Source organism: Hypomesus transpacificus, chromosome 4 (genome assembly GCF_021917145.1).
Source record: "Hypomesus transpacificus isolate Combined female chromosome 4, fHypTra1, whole genome shotgun sequence".
In the NCBI taxonomy this organism is placed as follows: domain Eukaryota; kingdom Metazoa; phylum Chordata; class Actinopteri; order Osmeriformes; family Osmeridae; genus Hypomesus; species Hypomesus transpacificus.
Window position 1 is genome coordinate 767,151 of NC_061063.1, and position 22,982 is coordinate 790,132.

The following is a 22,982-nucleotide window of genomic DNA, read 5'->3' on the forward strand; positions in this document are numbered from 1 at the left end:
GTCGTCGGTAAAGCCAACTCTCTCAAATGTTAATATTTAGGGCGCAACTGGACCTCGCCCGCTATTAACTCAATACCACGCATTTGTTTATTACCAGAGAATGTCTAATATAGGCTCTGTTATTACCATCGACCTTGTTAGCAGTTGTAATGGATGTTCATGTTGTTGCGCAGCTTCTAAACATGCCTTTGCATACTAGTTCACGAGTTATCCTCCTGAACGTGTGTGTGAAATTCAAAGGCAACATGTTAACTTGTATAGGTAGGCGTAACTAAAGTAGGGCTATTGGGCTAATGTGACTTTACACTGCAGATCTTTTCCCTTGCATGAATGATTCAGACAAGATTGATCTTCTTTCCCAACTGATGCCCAAAATGCATATCCACTGTGCTGAACAGCGTGACGCACCGGTCTTCTGTTGGGAAGCCTGCTGTGGCTGCTGCTGATGTCCAGCAGATGGCAGGGTTTTGTCGTAGCCAGAGTCCGCTGTTCACATAGCTGTTGTTTGTTCTTCCGTGAGCATAACAGTCTTCAAATAGGCTACCACGAAAATACGAAATATTTCACCAACACATAATGTACATGTTAATGGCTGGTTGCTTCTCGGAAGATTAGCCTAACTGCGATTGTTTTCGATTGTTTTATCTTTCATTTCCAATTGGAGGGCCGTGTATCACGTGACAGCTACACCACGTTTTCGCGTTAGTTTTCAAAGACTACACGTTGATTAGAGCGATTTTCCTTTGCTGTTGATGTTTTTTTCTCCGTTTAGTTTCTGTACGGATTATGTAGCCTAGCTCATTAGTACAATCGTGAAGTCCTATATCAATATGACGTTCCTGAGAATGACTCCGGTCCCTCGAGGGGCGGTGCGGTATCGCTTCTCGGCCTTTTGGCTAAGATCAAGTGTAGTATCTGTTCTTATCAGTTTAATATCTGATACGTCCCCTACCCGGGGACCATATATTAAATTGATTTTTGGAACAGGGAGATGGAATAGGGGCTTGCTCCGTCCACTCCACGCATCGACCTGGTATTGCAGTACCTCCAGGAACGGTGCACTTCCCCTTCTGGGGAAAACAAAAGGTCTAATATAAAAGTTCATATACTGCAGTGGGTGTTAAAATCACGCTTAGTAGGCTAATACGTGTTTCTCGTAAGGTAGTCATGTCAAACCATCTCCGATTTGCTCACACTACAAACCCAGAGCCAAAGCGCCACTTCTGAAATGGGTTTTCCTTGAGTACGGAAGTCCAACCACTGTCTGGAAGGCTCTGTGGTTCTCTCATCTCCATTTGGGTTTATGTTCAGGCTTTGACTGGATATTTTGTGTGACTGGTTTGTTGGTACTGCGAGCTCTCTCCACCACAGCCAGGAAAACACGCACTGAGCTGGCTCCTCAAGTCAACCTGGCAGAAATACTAACGTTTCTGATGTCAGTTTAACCACAACGAATGAAACATGGATCTATAAACACTGACTGGAGTCAAGCTGTGATGTGTACCTCTGCAGTGATGCTGTTGTTTCAGCCTTTCATAAGCAGACAAAGTTCAGAATATGACACTCCCTTACGTTACTGGAAGGGGCCAACACAAATACAGTATTTACTGTACTGTTCAAAAGTCATAAGCCTCCAAGATTTTGTACGTTAATTTTGTCTTCACTTTGTCGGTAGCCAGTGAAGCCACCTCCCTGACATGAGTTTTTGCAGGTTGGGATGTTTGCGTTATTCATCCCCTTTACTTTCAGTTGAGCTGCAGGCTGCAGCCCCCCCCCCCCCCCCCCCCCCCCCACCTACCTGGCTAAAGTCTTGCAATTTAGTAATACCTAAACATGGGTCAGGCCCAACATCACCCCAGTGGTCTCTACGGATAAGAGAGCCCAAAAACAGAAGGGAAAAAAGAAGAAAGGATTATTTCGTTTCTTATCCCTGCTGACCTGTGTTGGAACCTGTACTAGATCAGTAACGCAGCACTCTGTTACTCATCCCTTCCTTGTATTTCCTCTCCTCTACAGCTCATTGGCGGCCAGGTGAGACAGTATCTGTCTCAGGAGTGTTCCAAGACAGACGTCAACGTCTCGTTTCTGGCTTACAAAAGGGTGAGAACTGCAACACTACGATAGGATAGATAGTACCTCCCACACTTGATCCCAGCAAGCTGATTCATCCCTTTAGGACTCTTAAATGTAAAAGGTGTGTGTGTGTGTGTGTGTGTGTGTCTCCTGTCCACCCAGCAAACTGATGTATCCATCACGGAAGCCAGCATGGTGGTGGGTCCAGATGGGATTCCGCGCACCACAGCCAGAACTTCCTGGGGGTCCAAAAACACCTCGATCCACTGGGACGAGTTCTTAGCTCCTTAGATTAGCTAATGGATAGTAAATAGTTCGATTTCACTCGCCTGTGACTAGTGTTGGGGAAAGTTACTCAAAAAAGTCATATAGTATTAGTTATTACTATGTATTAGTTATTATTAATTACTTATTATTGTTCAGTAAAAATAGTGTGATTAAGTTACATTATTACTTTCTGTACAAAGTAATATCATTACTTATTATAGTACTTTTACCATTATTTTTAGAAGCGAGTTGTGGAAATGGGTCACCATCTCTCTTATGGTTTAAAGTGGATTTTTCGCTAGCTTTCAGCTTTGTTTCTTTTCAGCTTTGTTTCTGTGGACACTGTCAAAAAGTTTGAAGTGCTGATTTTGGCACTTCAGTAGATAATATTTTGTTAGGACGCAGTTTTCATTTCACCTTACAGTTTTTTCCAGTATCTTCAATGAAAGCGAAATATGTGGATATTTCCACGCCAAAAACATAACACGTTCTGCGGCCATGATTGCTGTTGTGTTTGCCTGCAGCATGAATCAATGGCAGCCTTCCAAATAGACACATATTTGCAGCAAACACTTCATCAAAGCTAAGCACCAGTAAAGTTAAACAAGTATATCATTTATCGTATTTTTTGCCATAAAACACATCTTTATGTAATCAGTTTGACAGTTTGTTGTGTATCGAGGCGACCATCTGCAGGGGTCATAGTGAGACAAAGTTAGCTAGTTAACTAAATAGTTGGGTTGTTGTGTTAAACGCCAACACTTGCAGTTTGTGTCCATATCTTTCCTTTTCTTTAGCTTAAAGGCGATCCAAAGAAACATGGGAAGGTAAATGTGCAGACTTTTGCTGCGTCTCAAAGGTGTGAGTTCAAAAATAAACTAGAAACATAAAGACAAAAAACTCAGACATATTTCTGCCCTCCAAGTCACTGAGCATGTCACGTGACTGAAAACTATGAATTAGTTAATTTACTGCTGCTCAACAACGAAAACGGAGATTGCCAAAGTAACGGAAAGTCGCTAGATTTGTCGCTCGTGGCTAGATAAGATTTATTGTCGCTAGGGAAGGTAACACGCTACACCGCCTCTGTTGCTTTCTCTCACAAAAAGATTGACTTGCTTTTTACGGCACTCGTCACGCACAAAGAGATGGATGCAAAAAAGCTAAAATCTCAGTCTGAGCAGAAAACGTTTAATTATTAAATTTTTTGTTATCAAGAGAATTTAAGATTACTGTTCCTTGTTCAGATTATTCTTGCTCTGCCAACTGCGAAAGAGCCTTCAGTGCCCAAAATAGAATAAAAACAGATGTCCGCAGCAGTCTCACATCCTCACGCCTTTCAGACCTGATCTTCATTTCAACAGAAGGCCCAGAGCTTCATGATGAGCCATCATCAGCTGTGGAGATGTGGCTGAAGTCAAGTGGCAAGAGAAAGCCATTTGCTTATAAATGATAGATCAAATTCATATGCAACATAAAGAATAATTCAGAAAGATAATGTACTTTTTTTCAGTTGCATTGTTCATGCATTACATGTAAAAAGTTTGGCGAGTAAAGTAAAAAATGTACTAGCCAATGGCTACTCAAGCTTCATTGTGTCCGTAGAGGGTTGCTTTGTAATCTCACATATGGAGAGGGTACAATTTCAGAGGAAATTGAAAGGTGTGCTTGCATTGGTTGCAGATGGGTAATATACAGGCTGTGAATATCAACACCCTGTATTCTTCTACGCCATTCGACTGGTTAACTCCTGCGATTCCCACACAGCAGAAGTCTAGCAGGTAGCTAGCTCTACAATGTACAGGGGCTAAGTCTGAATCTAGGAGCAAAACAGAGCACAGCTGCCAGCTGTAGGTATATGCAAGTAGCAACGCTAGTGCTAAATAACTATTTAGCTGGTCGGCTCCATTAAGCAGTTACATAGGGGAGAGCGGGGGCGAAAGTAACACGGGACGAAAGTAACAAAGCGATTTTCTCTGAGCCCTGACTTCATTTGCATTCCAAGTTATGACAGCACCTTCAGCATTCAACCATTGATGGAACAGCCAAATTTCACGTGATGTCGTCATCGTTTGCCGCGGTTAGGTGCGGAAAGCACTTTTCGAGTGCGCAAAGTAAATGACTGAGGGGTCCTTTTTTGCTTATTACAAGTTGTGTTTCACGTTTCATGTGTCACAGATCAATCTACAGGTTATTTAATGCTGTAACACATTCTGAAGGTTGCCTTGTCAGAGTTTTTCCAGTATAAAAGTAAATCTGGTTTAAATGTCAGGAGTTCCTGTCGGGACGAAAGAACACTTGTTACTTTGGTCCCGCCGCTAATGCAGTATGTGATGAATTTCTGTTTGTGGAAAGCATTTATTAAAACATGTTTATGTCATATTATATCAACAGAATATGCTAAGAGTGAGGGTCAGAAAGACAGACAGAGGTCTGATTCATAAAAAAAATTATAATAAATATTTGATGCAACTGAAAAGTAAAATTTATACTGTTTTTGCAAAACTAATGGGCTACAGAAAACGTAAAATTACAGGTACACGGACCATTTTTTAGCTTTGTTAACTAGTTTTTGTAGTTAGTCAGTGTTATCATAATGCTGTGAGTCCAGGAAAACCCTAACCATCTCAATTCATTCTCCGTCCTTGCGTCCTTGTAAGACCATTCTCGCAAGGATGCTCGCAAGAACCTTCTTCAGAAGAATGTACTTGCGTCCTCAGTAGTGATGGGCTGCTCGGTACTAAGGTGTCGATACTGTCCCGACACATTCAACACTCACTGCATCGGAACAACGGCTGTTTATCAATCCGAAGAACGCTGAGAACGCAAGTACATTCTTTTGAAGAACCTTCTTGCAAGCGTCCTTAGAAGAATTGTCTTGCAAGGACGCAAGGACGGTGAATGAATTGAGATGGTTAGGGTTTTCCTGGACTCGCAGCATTATGATAACACTGACTAACTTCAAAGACTAGATAACAAAGCTAAAAAATGGTCCGTCTACCTGTAATTTTACGTTTTCTGTAGCCCTTGCTAACTTACAGTACCTAGGGTCTGCACTGCACTGAGATGCTAGCTAGGTTATCGACAAGTCGGAACAAATTTACAAATTAGCCGTTTCATCAATAAAATAAGAACATTTTCAGCGACTGAACTGCTTATTTCTCGTCACATTTTAATTCAGATGCTGATTTACACGTACCGTTTAGCTGAAATATGAAAAGTTAAAAATTACAGTTGGGAGGTTTGTCTGCCTCGCTTGACATCTTGCACTGACTTCTGGGAAATCAGAAGCGTTCTCTCTGGTCAAATCACCATCCGACGCATCCTCGATAAAAGGGGCGGATCAGGAACATTTCCGGGTATTTTTGGAGTTCTTGGTGACTTGTGTTCTTTGGATTGGAACCGTACTTGGGCAATAAAAGATTACGTCAAACGAGTTCGCAAGAACACAAGAACGGAAAAAAATGTGGATTTATAAACAGCCAGCATCTCTGTCCTGTCTGTGAATTCAAACACGCACGCACACACGCGCACCAGGTCTACGCAAGGAGCCAATGAGAAGAATCATGGAACATTTGTCTTAACCAATGACTGTAAAGAGTGGGGCTGCTTAAATAGCTAGCTAGCACAACATGCTAGCGGACAAACTTGTAGCACAATGGCGTGTAATGTTTTTGTCTCCTTGTGGGCCGGCCGCAAGCAATAAACTTTCTTTAACTTGTTCACCGACTGACTGTGTAATGCTTGATAGATTAATATTTCTGACACACCAATCCTAGATCCTGATCCTAGAATCGCCTCTGGTTGAGCATGAAGAAAATGTATCCCAAAACAGAATGTTTGTACATATATATACACACACAACATGTTATTGTGTATTTTTAACACTGTCATGCTTAAAATGAGTAGTTATTGTTAAGAAGTATATTAAAATAGAAGTATATTAAAATCTAAAACACTTCACCAGGGAGGGCGGTGCCCTAGTGCCCCCTATTGACCAGCCGCCACTATGTTCAATGGGAGTTGAAATAGACAGACTGAAATATTTGATACACACTGGAAGGCTTTTTCACAAACAAATTAGTTTTATTTATCAGGCATTTTGTGGAAGTTTTTCTCAAGCACATAGCAAAATAATGTTACAAAAGTTGCTTGGCCACATTTTGTAAAAAAAATGTACATTACATTTTTCATCTCTACCTGAGAGTGAAAAGGGTGGTTTACATATCGCTTTTCTATGAACAGTAATGTATCACAAATAAAAGCTCAAAATAAATACAAAAATATATACCTTCATATTCAGATATTGTTGCATGCATCTCTTATAAAGTAGACTATGGTAAGGTGCATTGTTTTGGGAAGGGTTAGACATTCCAATGCTTCCCTGCATGCAAGTAGCTGCTGTAGTTGCAACAGCAGTCATGACTAAATTAATACAAAGTAAGATGTAAAGAAACACCCAAATGATTCCCATTGGTTGTCTTACAATAACATAGAAGAATGTGGACTAATACTGTTTTCTGAGAGCTGTCCGATCACAGAAGGGTACTGGGCAACACATTGTCTATACAACCAATCAGGTTTAGTAGGAAAGGGTAACAGGTTATGTTGATGATGCTTTGGCCCGTCACCAGTCCAAGGGGATTATTACATCATTATTTCAGTTTCTCTCCGGGGTGTCTTGTATTGAATGAGCAACAGCAGAAATGTGCCAGAGCAAAACCCCAAATCCTCCTAAAACACAATTGTGGCTCAGGGAGAGTCCACACTGCAGGCAAAGCACAACAGGAAATCATAACCTTGGTACATGAGAATGTGTATTGGGGTGTAAAGGTGTAGCAAACTGAGGTCTCCAACATTATGATATTATGTTGTTTTTCATGACCTAGAGCCTATGTAGAGCTGTATGGTTACCAGACCAGCCTATTCATTAGGCCAGCTTTGACCTAGGTTGAATATACCATCATTTATGTAATATAATATATTGATCCTAACATATGACCTGAAACCAAGCCAAGACAGAGAAAAAACGATGACAGGCACTGACTTCACTGAGATATGAAATAGGGGCAGAGGAACTTTCCTAAGAGCAATTCTTTTTTTATTTTTTTTTATTTATGAATTTGGCTATGAAAGCATGGTTTTTTTACTGGCTACTACTTATTTCAGCGAGAAATGCTCAATGCATGCTGGTGCTCGACCCTTGTTACCTCATCTAGTGTTGGCCTCTGGTGCCTCTCTCTGGAGACTCCTGTGTAGCATAGAGCATGGTCCTGAGTTTGGCAGAACCCCCAGAGTTGGAACCTGAGCACGGGTGCAGTTCAACTACATGGTAGCATACTGAGAGGATGGGTAGAGCATTTGACTACTATCAAGAGGTCGTAGGTCCCTCTGCTGGATGAATACATAGTTGTTTTTAAATACAGAGCTGACGCTAGGGAGAAGAAGGGGAAGAATGGGGGATGAGGGAGAATAGGTTGAATAGGGGTGTGGAGGGAGGGAAGGGGGAGAAGAGAAGGGGAAGGTTGGGGCAGGGGGAAAGGAGGGCAGTGGAGGAGGGGGTCATCTGAGCAGGGTGGAGCACAGGCCCGCCTCCTCCACCCCCTTGTCCCCCCCCAGCATGTGGAGCTCCTCCAGGTCGAGAGGGTCGATCTGCAGGGGGTCATCCAAGCTGAATGGGTCGTCATCAAAGCCCAGGATGGGCAGGGTGTCTAGGTCGTTGTACACTGTAAAAAGATGGGGAGGGTAATGGAGAGAGATGGAAAATGTGGAAGATATATACCAGGGACGTGCACAGGCAATGGGTAAGGTTGCCCGGGCAACTGCCCATTTGCCCTCCTTGAGTCAAAATGCCCCTCCGAGGAAAATAAACAATAGTGAATTTAAACAGCTGCAGAAATTCATGTAGACCTAGATTTTAAAAATTGCCACCCGAAACATTTCATAAGGTGGCCTTATTCACTTCCAATCGATGGGCCGACTCAGTGCACGTCCCTGAGATACACAGTGCCCTAGGTGTTTACTGGACAGCAGGGCACACAATTAGCAGCATCCACTAGCCAAACACTGGTAACATATGCAAGAGGCTAGTACATTTTCTATACGCCACCCCAAATAACTATGATAATCTATAAAGTGGCTGGTGAAATGTGAACATTCGTTAGCCATTTGGCCGATGGACAAAAGAAAGTACATTTGGCACCATGCTGAATAGATGTATCCAGGTTTTATGTCATCATCTTTTCTTTTGGATAAATAAAGGGTCAAACTAGAAGTCTTGCTCGATGGGTCCTACCTGTCATGGGCATGTTCTGGAACTCTGTACTGCTGTGGTTCTGGAACTCTGTACTGCTGTGTTTCTGGAACTCTGTGCTGCTGTGGTTCTGGAACTCTGTGCTGCTGTGGTTCTGGTCCATCCCCGGCAGTTCTGACCAGGGAGGCTCCTTGCGTAGCTGGACCAACTGGAGGGAGAGATGGAGAAAGGAGAAAGAGTGTGAACTATAAAGAGGGAAGGGGAGACATATGTATAAGAGAGAGACTCAGAGAGGAAGGAGTTCCCACCTGCTGTGAGAGAGCTTCAGTCTGGCTGGGTGTCAGGTGGAGGCCCACGTAGCCTTTCTGGAGATGGTCCAGGGAGGAGGGACTCTGACAAAACAACAACACATCTGTTGACCACAGACAAGAACCTGGGACCAAACCAGACATGACACCTGAATCCCCGATCGTAAGCAGGCAGCATCTCACGATCCACACCAGACACACCCAGAAATAAGATCATTTTGTTAGGGTATGGGATCATGGTAAGAGTTGTGGTAGTGCAATATAAAGGGTCGTTCCGACCTCTAAATCTGATTGGTTGACAGCCGTGGTTCATTGACAATATACCATGGGTAAACCCTTTCATAGTTCAAGAGATATTACTGCACATCCACATGGATTATCAGTGCAACCACTGCACAACCCGTGGGTTACTTGGCAATGTACCACACCCTTTTGAAAGAAAGGGGTTCCTGATGGTGGTCTTACCTGGGAAGCAGCCTCCAGAGTCTGGGGTGGCCTCCTCTGCTGGCCCCAGCCCATCCCCGGGTTCTGTCTCCGGCTCAACTCTCCATTAGGAACCTTCTGCAGGTCGGTACCCTGGAATGGCAAGTATGGCCGCTGGTTACCCCACTGGTGCTGGTCACTGTGCTGCTGCTGGGGAAACTGGCCGCCATGTTGGATCTGCTGGGGCTGGAGACGCACACTCTGCGGCTGGGTTTGGTGGGGGTGAGGTTGTGGATGAGGCTGAGAGTGGGGCTGGGGATGGTGGGGGAGAGGCTGGGGGTGAGGGTGTGGGTGCTGGTTTGGGGTCGGATGGGGGTGCTGGAAATGTTGATATGAATGAGTGTGTGCTTGTTGATGTTGTTGTAGGTAAAGTCTTTGGTGATGTTGGCTGAGTTGCTGTTGACTTGACAGGTCCTGCCTGTCTGTCTGAATATGCGGGTACAGGTAAGGATACACCTGGGTCTGCCGTTGTTGATGTTCTTGGATATGTTGTTGGTTTTGTTGATGGTGGTGTTGTTGATCTTGTTGATGGTGTTGATAATAGTGTTTTTGTGACTGGATGTTTTGTTTCTGTGGGAGCTGATGTGGTTGTTGTGGACAGTGTCCTGGTCGGAGTTTGTCCTGGTGCTGTGCTTGTGGCTGGAGCTCCAGGCAAGTCTGCTGCAGCTGTGCCTCCGATACGGAGAGCTGCTGCTGGGGCAAGATGGGTCCCTGGGCTGGGGGGTGGGTGGGCTGGCTCCCCTGGTTCGTGTTCTGCTCCTTAGGTACATGGCCTCTGGTGTCCAGAAGAACTCCCTACCAAGAGAAATTGAGTTTTAAAGTTTTCCTAGATGGTATTGTGATGGTGGTACGACTGTGGTGGTATTATAGTATGTATCTCTAGGCGGTGATACCACTGTATTAACCTGCAAGGGTTTATCTTTAGCTTTATGTTGACTTATATCAAGGTGTGTTTAGATCATTGGGGAAATTATACCTCGGTGTTTTAAGATAAGTGTATATATATTTAGGTGTGTTACAATAAGTGTATTTATCTCTTGGTGTGTTGAGATAATAGTGTATCTCTTAGTTTGTTAGATATTAGTTTATTTATCTCTTGGTGTGTTGAGATAATAGTATTTTTATATCTCCATGTGTTGAAATAGTAGTTTTATCTCTGTTTGTGTTTAGTGAAAATAACTATGAATTATTAATGACATATTTCATAATAACCGTACCTGAGTTATGGAGGAGAGGGTCGGTGAGCCAACAGGAGAGAACTGCTTGGTCTGGTGCCACCGAGTCTCTCCACCAGGGGGCACCACCAATGGACTGAGAGGGGTCCGCCTCCTGGACACGGATTGGCCAGTAGGACGCGGGGAAGCGGACAGGGAGGAGGAGGAGCACGAACGAGACCCACCAATCCCACTGCTGTAGCTGCAGTGGCTGGCAGCCGATTGGATGGACTGTCCACTGAGGGAAGAGTTGCTGAGGAAGGACTGCAGGGATTGGTTGCTGGGCGAGGACTGGAGGGAGGGGTTGCTTAATGACAGGTGTAAGGAAGCAGAGTTTAGGGAGCATGGGAGGGAATGGCTGCTGAGAGATGATTGGATGTTGGGGTGACTGAGGGAGGAGGGGAGCAGAGGGTTGCTGATAGAACCCTGCAGAGACACACACAGACCTGGGGGAGGGAGGAGAGGATAGAAGAGAGAGAGAGGGAGGGAGGAGGAGAGGGACGGAGGGACGGAGATAAAAATAGTGATGAGAGAGGTAGAGACAGAGATAATCAAAGAGAGAGAGAGAGTGTAGGCAGTTGAGGGGAAAAGAGTGGAAGAGAAAAAGGGGGTGGAACAGAGAGAGTGTAAAAAAGAGAGTAAACACACATACCCTCTATAAATAATAACACATTTAATAAATCTATAACTTAATCAATTAAACAATTATTCAATCAACCAACGATTTGCTAAACCAATCAATGATGATCTCACCTGGCAGGTGGAACTGGTCATCCCGGGCCACCAGGTCTTTTAGGTCAGAGTTTGTCCCTGGTAGGTGTCCTGTGCTGCAGGCCATGCTGAGGGAGCCAGGGAGGCTGTCTGAGTCCAGGCTGGCGCCCCCTGGATGTGGGGAGGGCAGGTGCAGGCTGGAGAGGTCTGGCAGGGAGCCACTGGCACTGAGGGCAGCAGGAAGGTCCAGGAGAGAACCAAGCTGCTGGTCTGGGGAGGACAGGATTCTGGAGAGAGGAGGGGAGGAGAGGGCATGAAGGAGAGGGAAGAAAGTAACAGATAATCTTGCAGCAGAAAGGGAGCGAGAGGAGAGAAGGAGAGAAAGAGAGAGCGAGAGAGAGCTTCAGAGATGAACATTGTTTTCAGAGTAGCTGATCCTGGTAGAATAGATGACTTACTTGATACCAGGAAACTCACAGGCCTTGTTGTGTTCCACAGCCGACTAGGAAAACAGAACAGCTTTAAGACACTAATATACAAGGACGAGACAAGTAAACTGAAGAATACCCATATCAAACTGCAAATACTAACTTCAGTTGCAAGATTCAAACAATTAAATATATACACAGTACATATAATACAAAGGATGCCTTGCTTATTGTGGTGACCATCCCACAGTAAACATACCTTCCTGGAACTTTGTGACAGTTTCCCCTCTTCTAGAACATTCTCCTCTATGGGGGGCACTGGGTACGGAAACACTGCAAGGACAAGAGAGAGAGCGTCTTGACGTTCACACTTTACTAAAACTCCACTGGTTATTAAAGATAACTCCTGAGAGCTAAAGCCACTTAAAATTGCAAATTTTAAATTTTGAAACTACATTTAGATCCAACAGATCTATAACCTTGCTCCTGGAGAGGTTTACACTACAATCCCAGTTTATAACCCACAACTCAAACCCTAAATCTACCTAACCTTACTTACACATACAACCTAATTAATAGCATTGGGTGTGGTACAGTAAAAACCTAAAATCCTGTATCCGTGCCTTGTTTTACACCAACTTAATACAAAATGTAGATCTTAATGTTGTTTCAGATCTCAAGAGTGCTCGTCTTTGCCATCCATTTGACAGCTAGCATTTTATTTGTACAAAATGTTCAGTAGGGGTGATGTCTGACGAGACCGGGGGACATACTTCTGTGCCTGGTTCTCTGTGTGGGGCTCAACAGGTCTCCTGTGTGTGTGTTCCTCACGCTGGTGTGCAGAGCAGAGTCCGAGTTTGTCCTGTAGAGGAGAGGAGGTGGGGCGCAGGGGGACGACAGAAGGGAACGAGGAAGAGAGGAGGGAACAAGGCGATTGTGAGGAGAGGAGAAGAGGAGGAGAATGAGAGCAGGAGGGAAAGAGGGGAAAGACATTAGAGGACAGAGTACACAGTAAAGGTGATCCCTGTCCCACCTCAACACCCCAACCCAAACGCTACTTGCTTTGAACTGTCGCCTCTGACCTCACACTCTCTTGGGCTTGGAACATGTCTTGTTACATGTCTCACACATCCTTATGAAATAATCCTATAGGAGCTAAACATTCTTATCAACAATATAATATTATTATTCTTTGTTTTTCTACAGGCACACTCTTGCACTTTTGAGGTTCATGTTGTCTAATTGTAACTTGTTTAACTGCATGCGCTTTTGGTTCTTCCCATTGGCACTTATTTGGTTTTTCACAATGTATGCTTCATGTTTTGGCTACCCGCAATGTTTTTGGGGCTATCTCGTTGTTGTGATCAGTGACGTATGCAAGTTAAGCATGTTAAGCATGCATGTTAAAGCTCTCTCTTGGAAGTCGCTTTGGATAAAAGCGTCTGCTAAATGAATAAATCTATCTTTTTGTTTAATAACAGAAGATGTGTTTACCTGTTGAGTGCTGTCATGGAAGGCTGAATATGCTTGCTTGTGTCCATCTGGGTGCTTTCAGCCCAGCTCCTACAGGAAATATTAATAACTAGAGAGGGTGCAATTTCTGGGGACATTGTGAAGTGTGCTTGTGGCTGCCGCAGCTGGAGCAGCTTATTTAACTGTATCACCTCCAAAACATTTATTTAAATGAATATCAAATGTCTATAATCCTCAAATATTTGGATAAAGGCAAACGTTTTTATGGGGTGTACATACATTTTCATGTTACTAAAGGACAAACACATAATTGACATAACTGTATCTCAGTGGAGATTTAAGACTCTTTTCCCTAAATTTCATCTCAGCACTCCTTAAATAAGTTTTAGTGCTCTAACTTAAGAGTTTGCAAACCTGTCTGTTAGTGGCAGATGACAAACAATTACAGGTTCAAAGTGCTTTAAGCAGGTTTAATTTCCAGTGTTACCATGCACCTTTACGTTGGTAATCTGCCAGTAAAACCAGTAAGTAGCAAGTAGGTAGTTAATTTCATGGCGCAGATTAAGAACACAAGTCACATTCTCATTGGGGGCTGAGCCCCCCTAAAGGTCTGATCCTAGAATCACCCTAAGTCTAATTATTATTGATGAAGACTGCACAGATTGAAGATTATAGCCCATTCATATGTGGTTTCTTGTTTAAAATAGATTTTGCTGCCCACATAGCTAGCCATACCTGACAACAAAATACAGGGTGTTGATTATGTAGCTAATGTAGCTACATATGTAGTATTTTGCATTTGACTGTTTGTTCCGACTTCAGCTCGTCTTTTGCAGTTTTAGCTAGCTCCTAGAAGCTAACTAGCTGGCTGACTAAATCCGTGAAACCAAGAAAGCAAAAACTGTAGAAGGAGTTAAGGCTGGTATAATAATTAAATAATAAGAATATATATGAGATAACAATAGCAGACATCCCAACCTGCAAAAACTAATTTCAGGGAGATGGCTTCACCGGCTATTACCCCCCCCGCCCCCCCTTTCCTGGTAGCAAGCACACTAATAAAGTACTTATTTAGCAGACACACTTATCAAAAAGGACATACAGGGAGGATCTGAGCCTGTGAATTCTCTACCACAAGTACAGAGAAGCAGTGACAAATCACTGTCATGCTCTGTGTGTATTGGCTCTCTGGGCGTGTCAAATCACTTTGGATCCTTTTACAAGCAATGTCACAAAGGGTTTTTTAGAGGCCTACACTGGATGTGACGTACGCCTTTTCATTGATATAATAGAACAAAGCACCTTTCAGACATTTCTTCCTCCCCCCCTAGTTTCCTCCCCCCTTCTCCATCCTATGCCTTTCTTCTTCCCTCTCCTGCCTCCCTCCTGCCCCCTTCACACTCTTCCCTCACCCCTCTCCCCACTCTCCGCCTTCCTCCTCTCTAGTGCCTCCTTCCTCCTCCTCCTGTCTCAGACCGTCACCCAGCCTCGCAGTGGTCTCAGGATAATCGGACACACACACTTGCCCTTGCACCTATTGTTCCGACTGAATGTGTGATAACACCTTTTAAATGAAATATAAGGTTTATAATTCAGCATTATTATATATCATATCAAATACATCTTCAGCTTACCTTTTCCAGCAAGGCTCCGCAGGGGGAGACAGATGGACTGGCCTGTAGGGAGCACTGTCCATCTGGGCGAAGGGGAGTTAAGGCCAACCTGCAAACTGTCCTCTGGAGTTGTCATCCGTATTATTGGCATAAACCAATTCCTAGTAATCAGGTTTCTCAATGTTCTCACGCAACGTGCCCTACCTTCCCCAAGTCCCTAAGTGGATCAACCCTTAAGCTTTAGCTTAGCAGGCTAATTAGACAATGGAGCAGGGGGATTTGGGGTATATTTGTTTCTAGACAGGAAGCAGATTAGTAGTAAACACCATATGAAATCTCAATAGTTTAACCACTTTCTCTCTCTACAGAAGCAACCAGATACTCGAGCTACATTTACAGGCATGGTAAGGATACGTGTCGTCTGACAGATCGAACTGGAAAGCTCAGCTGTCCGTCACTCTGTCCTGGGTCTGCCATTGGACGGCGTCTCGTGGGGCATCCTGAGTCACGGCCACAGGAGGGCGGGCCCTGGAAGTGACAATATTACTATTATTATTATTATTGAAATCCAACACATAACATCCCTCACATTACATCAGCAGGGTTTCCCACAGCACTTTTCAGTTATGGCGGCCGCATAAGCAACACACGCCAGGATTAAATTGAAAATATCCCACCCCTCCAAAACACTAGCAACAGTGCGCTGCCTGACTACTGCCGGGATGTAGGCAGACAAACAAGTAGCCTGCCAAATCATTGCATTTGGTACAAATGTCATTGAATCAGTAGTGCCCATCCAGCGATAATGATTGTTGTGTTGATTACAGTCCCGCGATGCCCACAAATATTGTATTGATTTATGTTACTGCCAAATCTTTAGATGTATTGGTGGTTATTAAGTAGTGCTGTCAAACGATTAAAATATTTAATCGCGATTAATCGCATTAATGTCATAGTTAACTCGCGATTAATCACAATTAATTGCACATTTTTATCTATTCTAAATGTCCCTTGATTTATTTTTGTCCCATTCTTTTTTCAAATTTTAATGCGATTATCAACATGGAAAAGTGGTTCGGATTGCTTCTTGCAAATATTTTTTGTTATTGAAAACAACATTGCAATCGCCTGGCTTTGACGAGGGGGCGGAGAATTCGCATCATCTGTGTGCTTGGCCATCAAGTGGTATTTCAGACTGGACGTGCTGCGATGATAGCTCAGTTTACAACGACAAAACACACAGATCACTTTGGTCTTGTCAATGGAACCATTTGGCAACTTTTTAAAAGTAAACTTTCCATTCAGAACCTTATTGGCATCCATTTCGGTGTCTCGCGCTCGCCATCCACTCGAAACGTAACGTTAGCCTACTACCAGAGAATGTCTCATATCCGTAAACGGGCTCAGCTACTATGCTTTAGCCGGATCGCAAGCCAAACAAGTGTGTGGCGTGCCTGTTGTTTTGTTTCCGGTCTAGCTAGATCCGGTGTGGTGTTGTAGTTTTTCCAACTTCGGTAGTTGTTGCAACAGCATGTGAAAAAAAACTACAAAGTCTGCTAGGCCAAAAAGAGCGTTAATCGCGCGATAAAAAAATTGACGCCGTTAATTTGGGTTTGCGTTAACGCCGTTAATAACGCGTTAAACTGACAGCACTATTATTAAGGTGTGAAGTATTTCAGAAAATATGACAAAACGTGCTTTTCAACAACATTAACTACCCTGCCTTTAATACCATGCTGTACCAAAACAAAAGGGTGCTACCAAATAAGAAAGTTGGTGGCACCAGTGCTAGATCATTGAAACGTTAGTCTGGTATCCTGAGTAGTCTAATCTGGCAGCAGTAAACAGGCCTGTAGGCTTCACCCTGGCTCTCACCTGGAAGTCTGAGGGGTTCCTCCCGATCTGGTTGACGTTTGGCAGGGAGCCTCCGTAATACAGGCCCTGGCTTCGGGCCTGACGCGCCCTCTGCACCAAAACCTGCGATGAGAGTAGGAGGACGTGGGAGGATAAGTAGAAGGAGGAGAGAAGAGAAAAAAAGAAAGGTAAGAGAGAAGAAAAAGAAGGTGGAGGGGAGAAGAAGAGGGAGGTGAAGAACAAATACAGGAGAAGGAGTTAAGACAACAGTTTATATGTCTATGAGCCTAGTCAGGCCTAGTCTAAGTATGGGCCTGGTCTAGTTATGGTGCTGGTTATGGTTGGTCTGGGCCTAGTTATGCTAGTTATGGGTCTGGTCTGGGTGTGATGCAGGTCCTGGTCTAGGCATGGGACTGGGTTTGGCATGGGCCTGGTCTAGGTATGGGTCTGGAGTAGGATCTTTGTGTATTGGCAACACAGGACTTGGCCTGGGTACAGGAATTAGAATGCTACAATGAGCAAGTGAGTGGCCATGGCAAAGTGCCCAGAGAGAGGGAGAAAGAAAGAGAGTGAGAGAGAGAGAGAGAGAGAGAGAGAGAGAAAGAGAGAGAGAGAGGGAGTGACTAAAAGAAACAGAGAGGGAAGAGGACGGGACGGGACTAACCCTGCGTGTCCGATACAGCAAAGCGATTTGAGCTTAGATTTCCACTCATTTTCGATGAAGCTGGAGAAATCGCCTGCATGATGCATTGTGGGAAGGCGAGCAGAGTGAACAGAGCTGAAATATGTTCAACTTCATGTAAATGAGGAGTGTTTTTTGCGAGCGCGGCCAATTGGATTGTTTTCTTGTTTCTTGTAACGTAGCAACCTTTCATCATGGTAAACATTTCTAGCTTTCACAGTTTCAAGATGGAAGAGAAACTAATTGTCTGTGTGGCTGCACACCCACTCCTGTTCAATATGTCTCTGAACAAACAAAAAAAATATGATGCAGGGTCCCCAATGTTGTCAGTGCTCCTGGTGTTTATTTTGTACTTTTAAGTCATGTAATGTGACAATGTTATGTTCTGTGCTAACTAGCTAGTCTATGTGTACTTTACACACACTTGCTAGCCCTAAAAAGTTAGTGGCTGGCCATAATGTTGCAATATATTTGCAGAGATTTCAAGGAATATGCTAAAACGTTTCTTCATATGTCAACATGTATGTCTGACAAATATTTTGTTTGTTTATATGGGCTGTGGTTTTCTACCAAACTCCAGTTGAAATCCAGCTAATGCCCAGCACACACAGTACAAATCATCAATAAAATATGTTAGTCAAAACAATACTAGCTTGCCAGTGAATGTTACTGAAAAAACATCTGAAGTTCTAGCTGCTATCAGAAATACTAACTATTACAATTAATTAATACTAAAAATGTGCCTAGACCCTATCTGACCAAAGTCTGCATGCTTGGCCATGACACCGTTATACAACTACAGTGACCTTAGAGAACTACAACTCTGCATTCACACGCCCCTGAGCGTGGTGCATTGTAGGAAGGATCTCAGCATTAGGGAGAGAGAAGGGTTTAAGGAAGGAAAGAGGAAACTGAGGAAGAGAGAGAGAGGGAGACCCGTATGGTTCAGAAGCTAGTGTTATGACATGATCCTGCAAAGCCACAGTCAGCGGCCACCTCCTCTCGGCTATTTAAAGTGCTGCACAACCTTAGCTGGTTCCTCAGCATGACGGGCTGCATTCAACTAATTGAATTAGTGTTTCTCCTTGGGAACTGAAATCTAGTAAGATTCATATAACTGCAAGGATACAAACTCAATAACAGGTCAACATATATCTGGTCTACACAGACACACTCCATGAATATGTAAAGAAACCTGAAAACTCCAGTGCAGACTGGATTTGTCAGTATCGAGAGTTAGCATTAGCATAGTAGTGAAAGGTCTGACAGCAAACATGGTAGTGTGTGGAGTTCTTATATGTAAACTGGACCCTGGAACTTCCTTCCACTATCTACCAAAATCCCACTCTGCTGCTAAAATGGTTGGAATTTACTAGCTCACATACCTGAAGGGAGCATCAGCAATGCTCAGTGTCTTTAGTTCAGTTCAGATATTGTATGTTTCACCACCACTTTCAATAGCATAAAAGATGCTAACTACACTTAACCTTCCATTCTTGTGTGTCTGTTAGTCACAGATTTTGGTGCACAACAGGCTCCTCAGCTGAGTCTGGGTCTGACTGAGGCTCAACATATGGAAGCCCACAACCTCATAAAATAGACACCTTATTTTGTAATGATGAGATATTTTCTTGTAATTATGAGATATTTTCTTGTAATTATGAGATTAAATCTCATAATCTATAACAGGAAAAAACAATGGTGGACAATAATGGTACTATCACAATTAATCTGCTATTCCTTCTCAGTATGAGACACTGGGAAATATTGATGTAGGCTGCTTGATGTTACCAAAAGGTACACATTCTCCATGTACTTCTATGTAAATCTTCCGAGATCCATATGGAGGAACTAAAAATAAAATTGAATGGCCAGTGCTGTCAATACAGATGTGTTTAAAAGCACTCTTTGGGTCTTGGGTATATTTAATGACACAGCAGCATTTTGTACAGGAGAGTATAGCTCACAGTATAGTTACATGGAGAGGGAATAAGCATGACATGTCACAGCTCAATTTAGAGCTCTTTGCTCTCTGTGTGATACACTGTAGCATAATCCCAACAGTCTTCAAATATCACCAATCTCATAGCCTCACAAACCATTTAACCCTTCAACATCAGAATTAGACGAAAGAATAAAGTGTGCATATGAATACGATTTTATTGCATGGGATGTGGAAGTCAGGTGAAACTTTGTGCTGAGGTTTTCCCAGTTTATTACATTCATGAAGATTAATGATGCCCTGCTTTACAGAAGTAGTTTGAATTGGTTCTTCCTCAGATCACATTAACTAACTACTACACTAACAATAATCAATTTCATGATCATTTCCTCAACTTCAGCAAACGTGTAGCTTCTTTGACCTGTCTATTGCAGTATCCGCCAAATATGCCTCATAAAAATGTGTCATCAATTTAATGACCATATAAAAAGAAATCCCTGTTCATACCAGCTGTTGTGTTACATTTACATTTATGCATTTAGCAGACGCTTTTATCCAAAGCGACTTCCAAGAGAGAGCTTTACAAAAGAGCATAGGTCACTGATCATAACAACGAGGTAGTCCCAAACATTGCAAGCAGCCAAAACATGAAGCATACATTGTGGAAAACTAAACAAGTGCCATAAGGGAAGACCCATAAGAAAATACATTTTGCACCACTGTTACAAAATAAACAGTGGTATTGTTAAGTTTATTTTCATTGATTCTTATTTGATGAGACACATTTTGTTGCAGGATCAAAGTCATGTGAGGCTTTATTGACGACCACTGCAGATTCAGTTAAATATTTGTGCTTATTCCTAATATATTCAATATCGAATGTTGATTCAAATTTTTTTCCTATTAGGCATGAAACGCGCTTTCCTCTCCCATGTTTCTTGAACCATTTTGATGAGCGCTGCTTTCAACGGCCGACCCAGCGCAAGCGCCCCCACACACACCCCTCCCGAAAGCGTATTGACATTGGTGTTTAGTCAAGACAGCTATGCTATGGCTACCTTCCAATACCTCAGTCTCGAAATGTAGTATAAACAGTTAGCCGAATAACAGCCTTGAGGTGGCAAAGTATAGCACTAGTTCCACATTCAACAGGTGCTTTTGACAAGTACTAAACTTTGAAGAAAATAAGGCAAGCTGAGTTTGATAGGCAGAGTTGTATATTATTGAAGAAAACGACGACGAGAACGTACGTCAGCTCACCAGACAACTCAAAACGGTGCACGTCTTCATCGTATCGAATACCAAGGGTATGCAATCTAATAATTTAAAGTTGAACTGAACCCCGCGCCCTCCGTCACTTTCGAATGTTTTGACTGCTAGGTAGCCAACTTGTCTATCTCTCGCAGCCCCTAAAAGTAACGGAGGCCTGCCCTCTTGACTTACCCTAGTGGACGTGATGTCCATCATAACCTCTTGAAAAGCCGCGGTGTCCTCCGCTTGTCGCTGGGTGAGGAGCGCTATTTTCTCGCTAAACTTCCGCGGATTACAGGAACCATTCGATCCCGGCCCCTGTCCATGACCATAGCCCCCGTTTCCCGTACCTGACATGAACATTATCCTAACGAATGTTATAGCTCTGATAACTTCCCTAACTCTCCCTTGAGAACGAGCTAGCTGGCTAGCTGTTGGCAATTCGAGACGGGCCACCTTCTAAACGTCTTTACAGAAGCGCCCTGGGATATGTAGTTCTTCCGTAAAGAAATTCAAGTTGTAAACACCACAATCCGACTACAAAACCCATTCTCAACCATATTGATCGCTTTAAAAAATAAAAAATAAATTCTACAGCTAGTTGGATTGTTTGGCCACGCTTTTTTTTAATCATACTGAAAGGGATTTCTTTCGTGCTGTCTGAATAGACCGGCTTGAAAATAAAAGAGACAATTGTGTTTTTGACACCCATTTTACATCAATCAGAGTGGTTCATAGTGTTAAGTGGAGCTCGTTGTGACAGCTTTCTCTCTGTCCATTAAAAAATCACCCATCTGAATCAAGTAGTAGGGCACCTGCTGACCTACTAGTAGTTTAGAAATTTGGAATTACTCGATTTGTCTAATGATATGCTAAGCCGTGTGTGTTAATAATGAGCCACCCTGGACCAAGCAGAAGGGCAGTAGTTTACAATCGCCCCTTTCATATAGGGATCCCAGAGGCATATAAAAACCGGTTCTCATTCCCAATTCGTCAAATAACAACGCTTTGTCACGGTCGATCTATGATTTATTAAATATGATTTCCTTATTCCATCTCAATTTGCAGATCCAGGCTATTTTTTACCTTCCTATCCAATCTTACTCCCAGACATGGGTGTGTGAGAGAGAGAGAGAGAGAGAGAGAGAGAGAGAGAGAGAGAGAGAGAGAGAGAGAGAGAGAAAGAGAGAGAGAGAGAGAGAGAAAGAGAGATTATTTCATGGAGTCTAGCAATAGCAACTTGCATGAATGTGAATATAAGCGGACTACAAATATAGCGCATGTTTGTGGTGTAAACGCTCTGGTGGAGCTCTGGGAATTGTAATTCTGTCTGTTCAAATTCATTTTATACTTTATTTGTCCTAAAGTAGAACCAGATTTGCTAAAGCTAAAGAATTTATCCTCTTTGGAAGATGGCCGGCGCTGTGTTGTTGGGGTTTCCCCTGGGTGCTCATCCTGCTCTGGGACATATTTTCTGCATTCTGCTACTTGCTTTTACAAGGTCCTTCCTCTCCTGGTCACGCAGCCAACGTAACTTGAACTTGGGTAGGGTTGCAGCAGCTAGTAGAGCATCATTATCCTCAAGAACACGTGCAAATCTGGTTTTGATTGCCTGAAATACATGACACAAAAGACATAACAAGAGTATTAAAACAAGTCTTAAAAACAAGTGTATTATACACATATTTGGCATATAGCATAAATCTGACTACATAGCCGTCACTACTAAATTGACCTGCACTTACATTACATTTACATGTATGCATTTAACAGACGCTTTTATCCAAAGCGAATTCCAAGAGAGAGCTTTACAAAAGAGCATAGGTCACTGATCATAACAACGAGGTAGTCCCAAACATTGCAAGCAGCCAAAACATGAAGCATACATTGTGAAAAAACTAAACAAGTGCCAAAGGGAAGACCCATAAGAGCATGCAGTTATAGAGGTTACAAATTAAAACAACATGAACCACAAAAAGTGCAGGACTGTACCTGTAGAAGAACAATGAACAGTAAAATATTTCACAGCGAGTACAAGACTTAACTTCGTTACAACTAACCTACAAGAGCAACAAGTCACTCAATAAGAGTCACTGTGATCCTGGAGGAAACTAACATCAGGTCCAGCCAAGCATTCCTAAGTGCCGTTGTACTCCCAGAACAAGTGTGTCTTGAGCCTTTTCTTGAAGGTGGGGAGACAGTCAGTGTCCCTGATGGAGGTGGGGAGCTGGTTCCACCATTGGGGGGCCAGGCAGGAGAAGAGCTTGTGTTGGGACCGGGCGGTCTTGAGCGGTGGGACCACCAGGCAGTTGTCTGAAGAAGACCGTAGGTGGCGGATGGGGGTGTAAAGTTGCAGGAGAGACTTGATGTACTCGGGTGCAGTCCCGTTCACTGCTCAGAAGGTCAGTACCAGGGTCTTGAATCTGAATC

At 43.2% G+C, this 22,982-nt stretch overlaps 1 protein-coding gene and 1 non-coding gene across 3 annotated transcripts; one reads left to right on the plus strand and one right to left on the minus strand.

Annotated features, from left to right (window-relative positions):
- The first annotated feature begins 876 nt into the window (after positions 1-876).
- LOC124467635 lies at positions 877-1,067 on the plus strand. The gene has a single exon (XR_006956102.1). It is a non-coding gene; the product is annotated as a U2 spliceosomal RNA (small nuclear RNA).
- A 5,337-nt stretch (positions 1,068-6,404) lies between these two features.
- LOC124467256 (CREB-regulated transcription coactivator 2-like) lies at positions 6,405-22,365 on the minus strand. Of its 2 annotated transcripts, XM_047019468.1 has the most exons (14): positions 20,745-22,365; positions 16,699-16,800; positions 15,238-15,351; positions 14,845-14,906; positions 13,232-13,300; positions 12,511-12,599; positions 11,997-12,070; positions 11,768-11,811; positions 11,352-11,596; positions 10,602-11,044; positions 9,367-10,179; positions 8,902-8,985; positions 8,636-8,801; positions 6,405-8,066 (listed from the first exon to the last, which is right to left on the minus strand). In XM_047019468.1, the coding sequence occupies exons 1-14, from the start codon at positions 20,913-20,915 to the stop codon at positions 7,903-7,905; spliced, it is 2,640 nt and encodes an 879-aa protein (XP_046875424.1). In that variant the 5' UTR covers positions 20,916-22,365; the 3' UTR covers positions 6,405-7,902. The 2 variants fall into 2 exon arrangements, with proteins under 2 accessions (XP_046875424.1, XP_046875425.1); XM_047019469.1 differs by lacking the exon at positions 13,232-13,300.
- Positions 22,366-22,982: the final 617 nt, after the last annotated feature.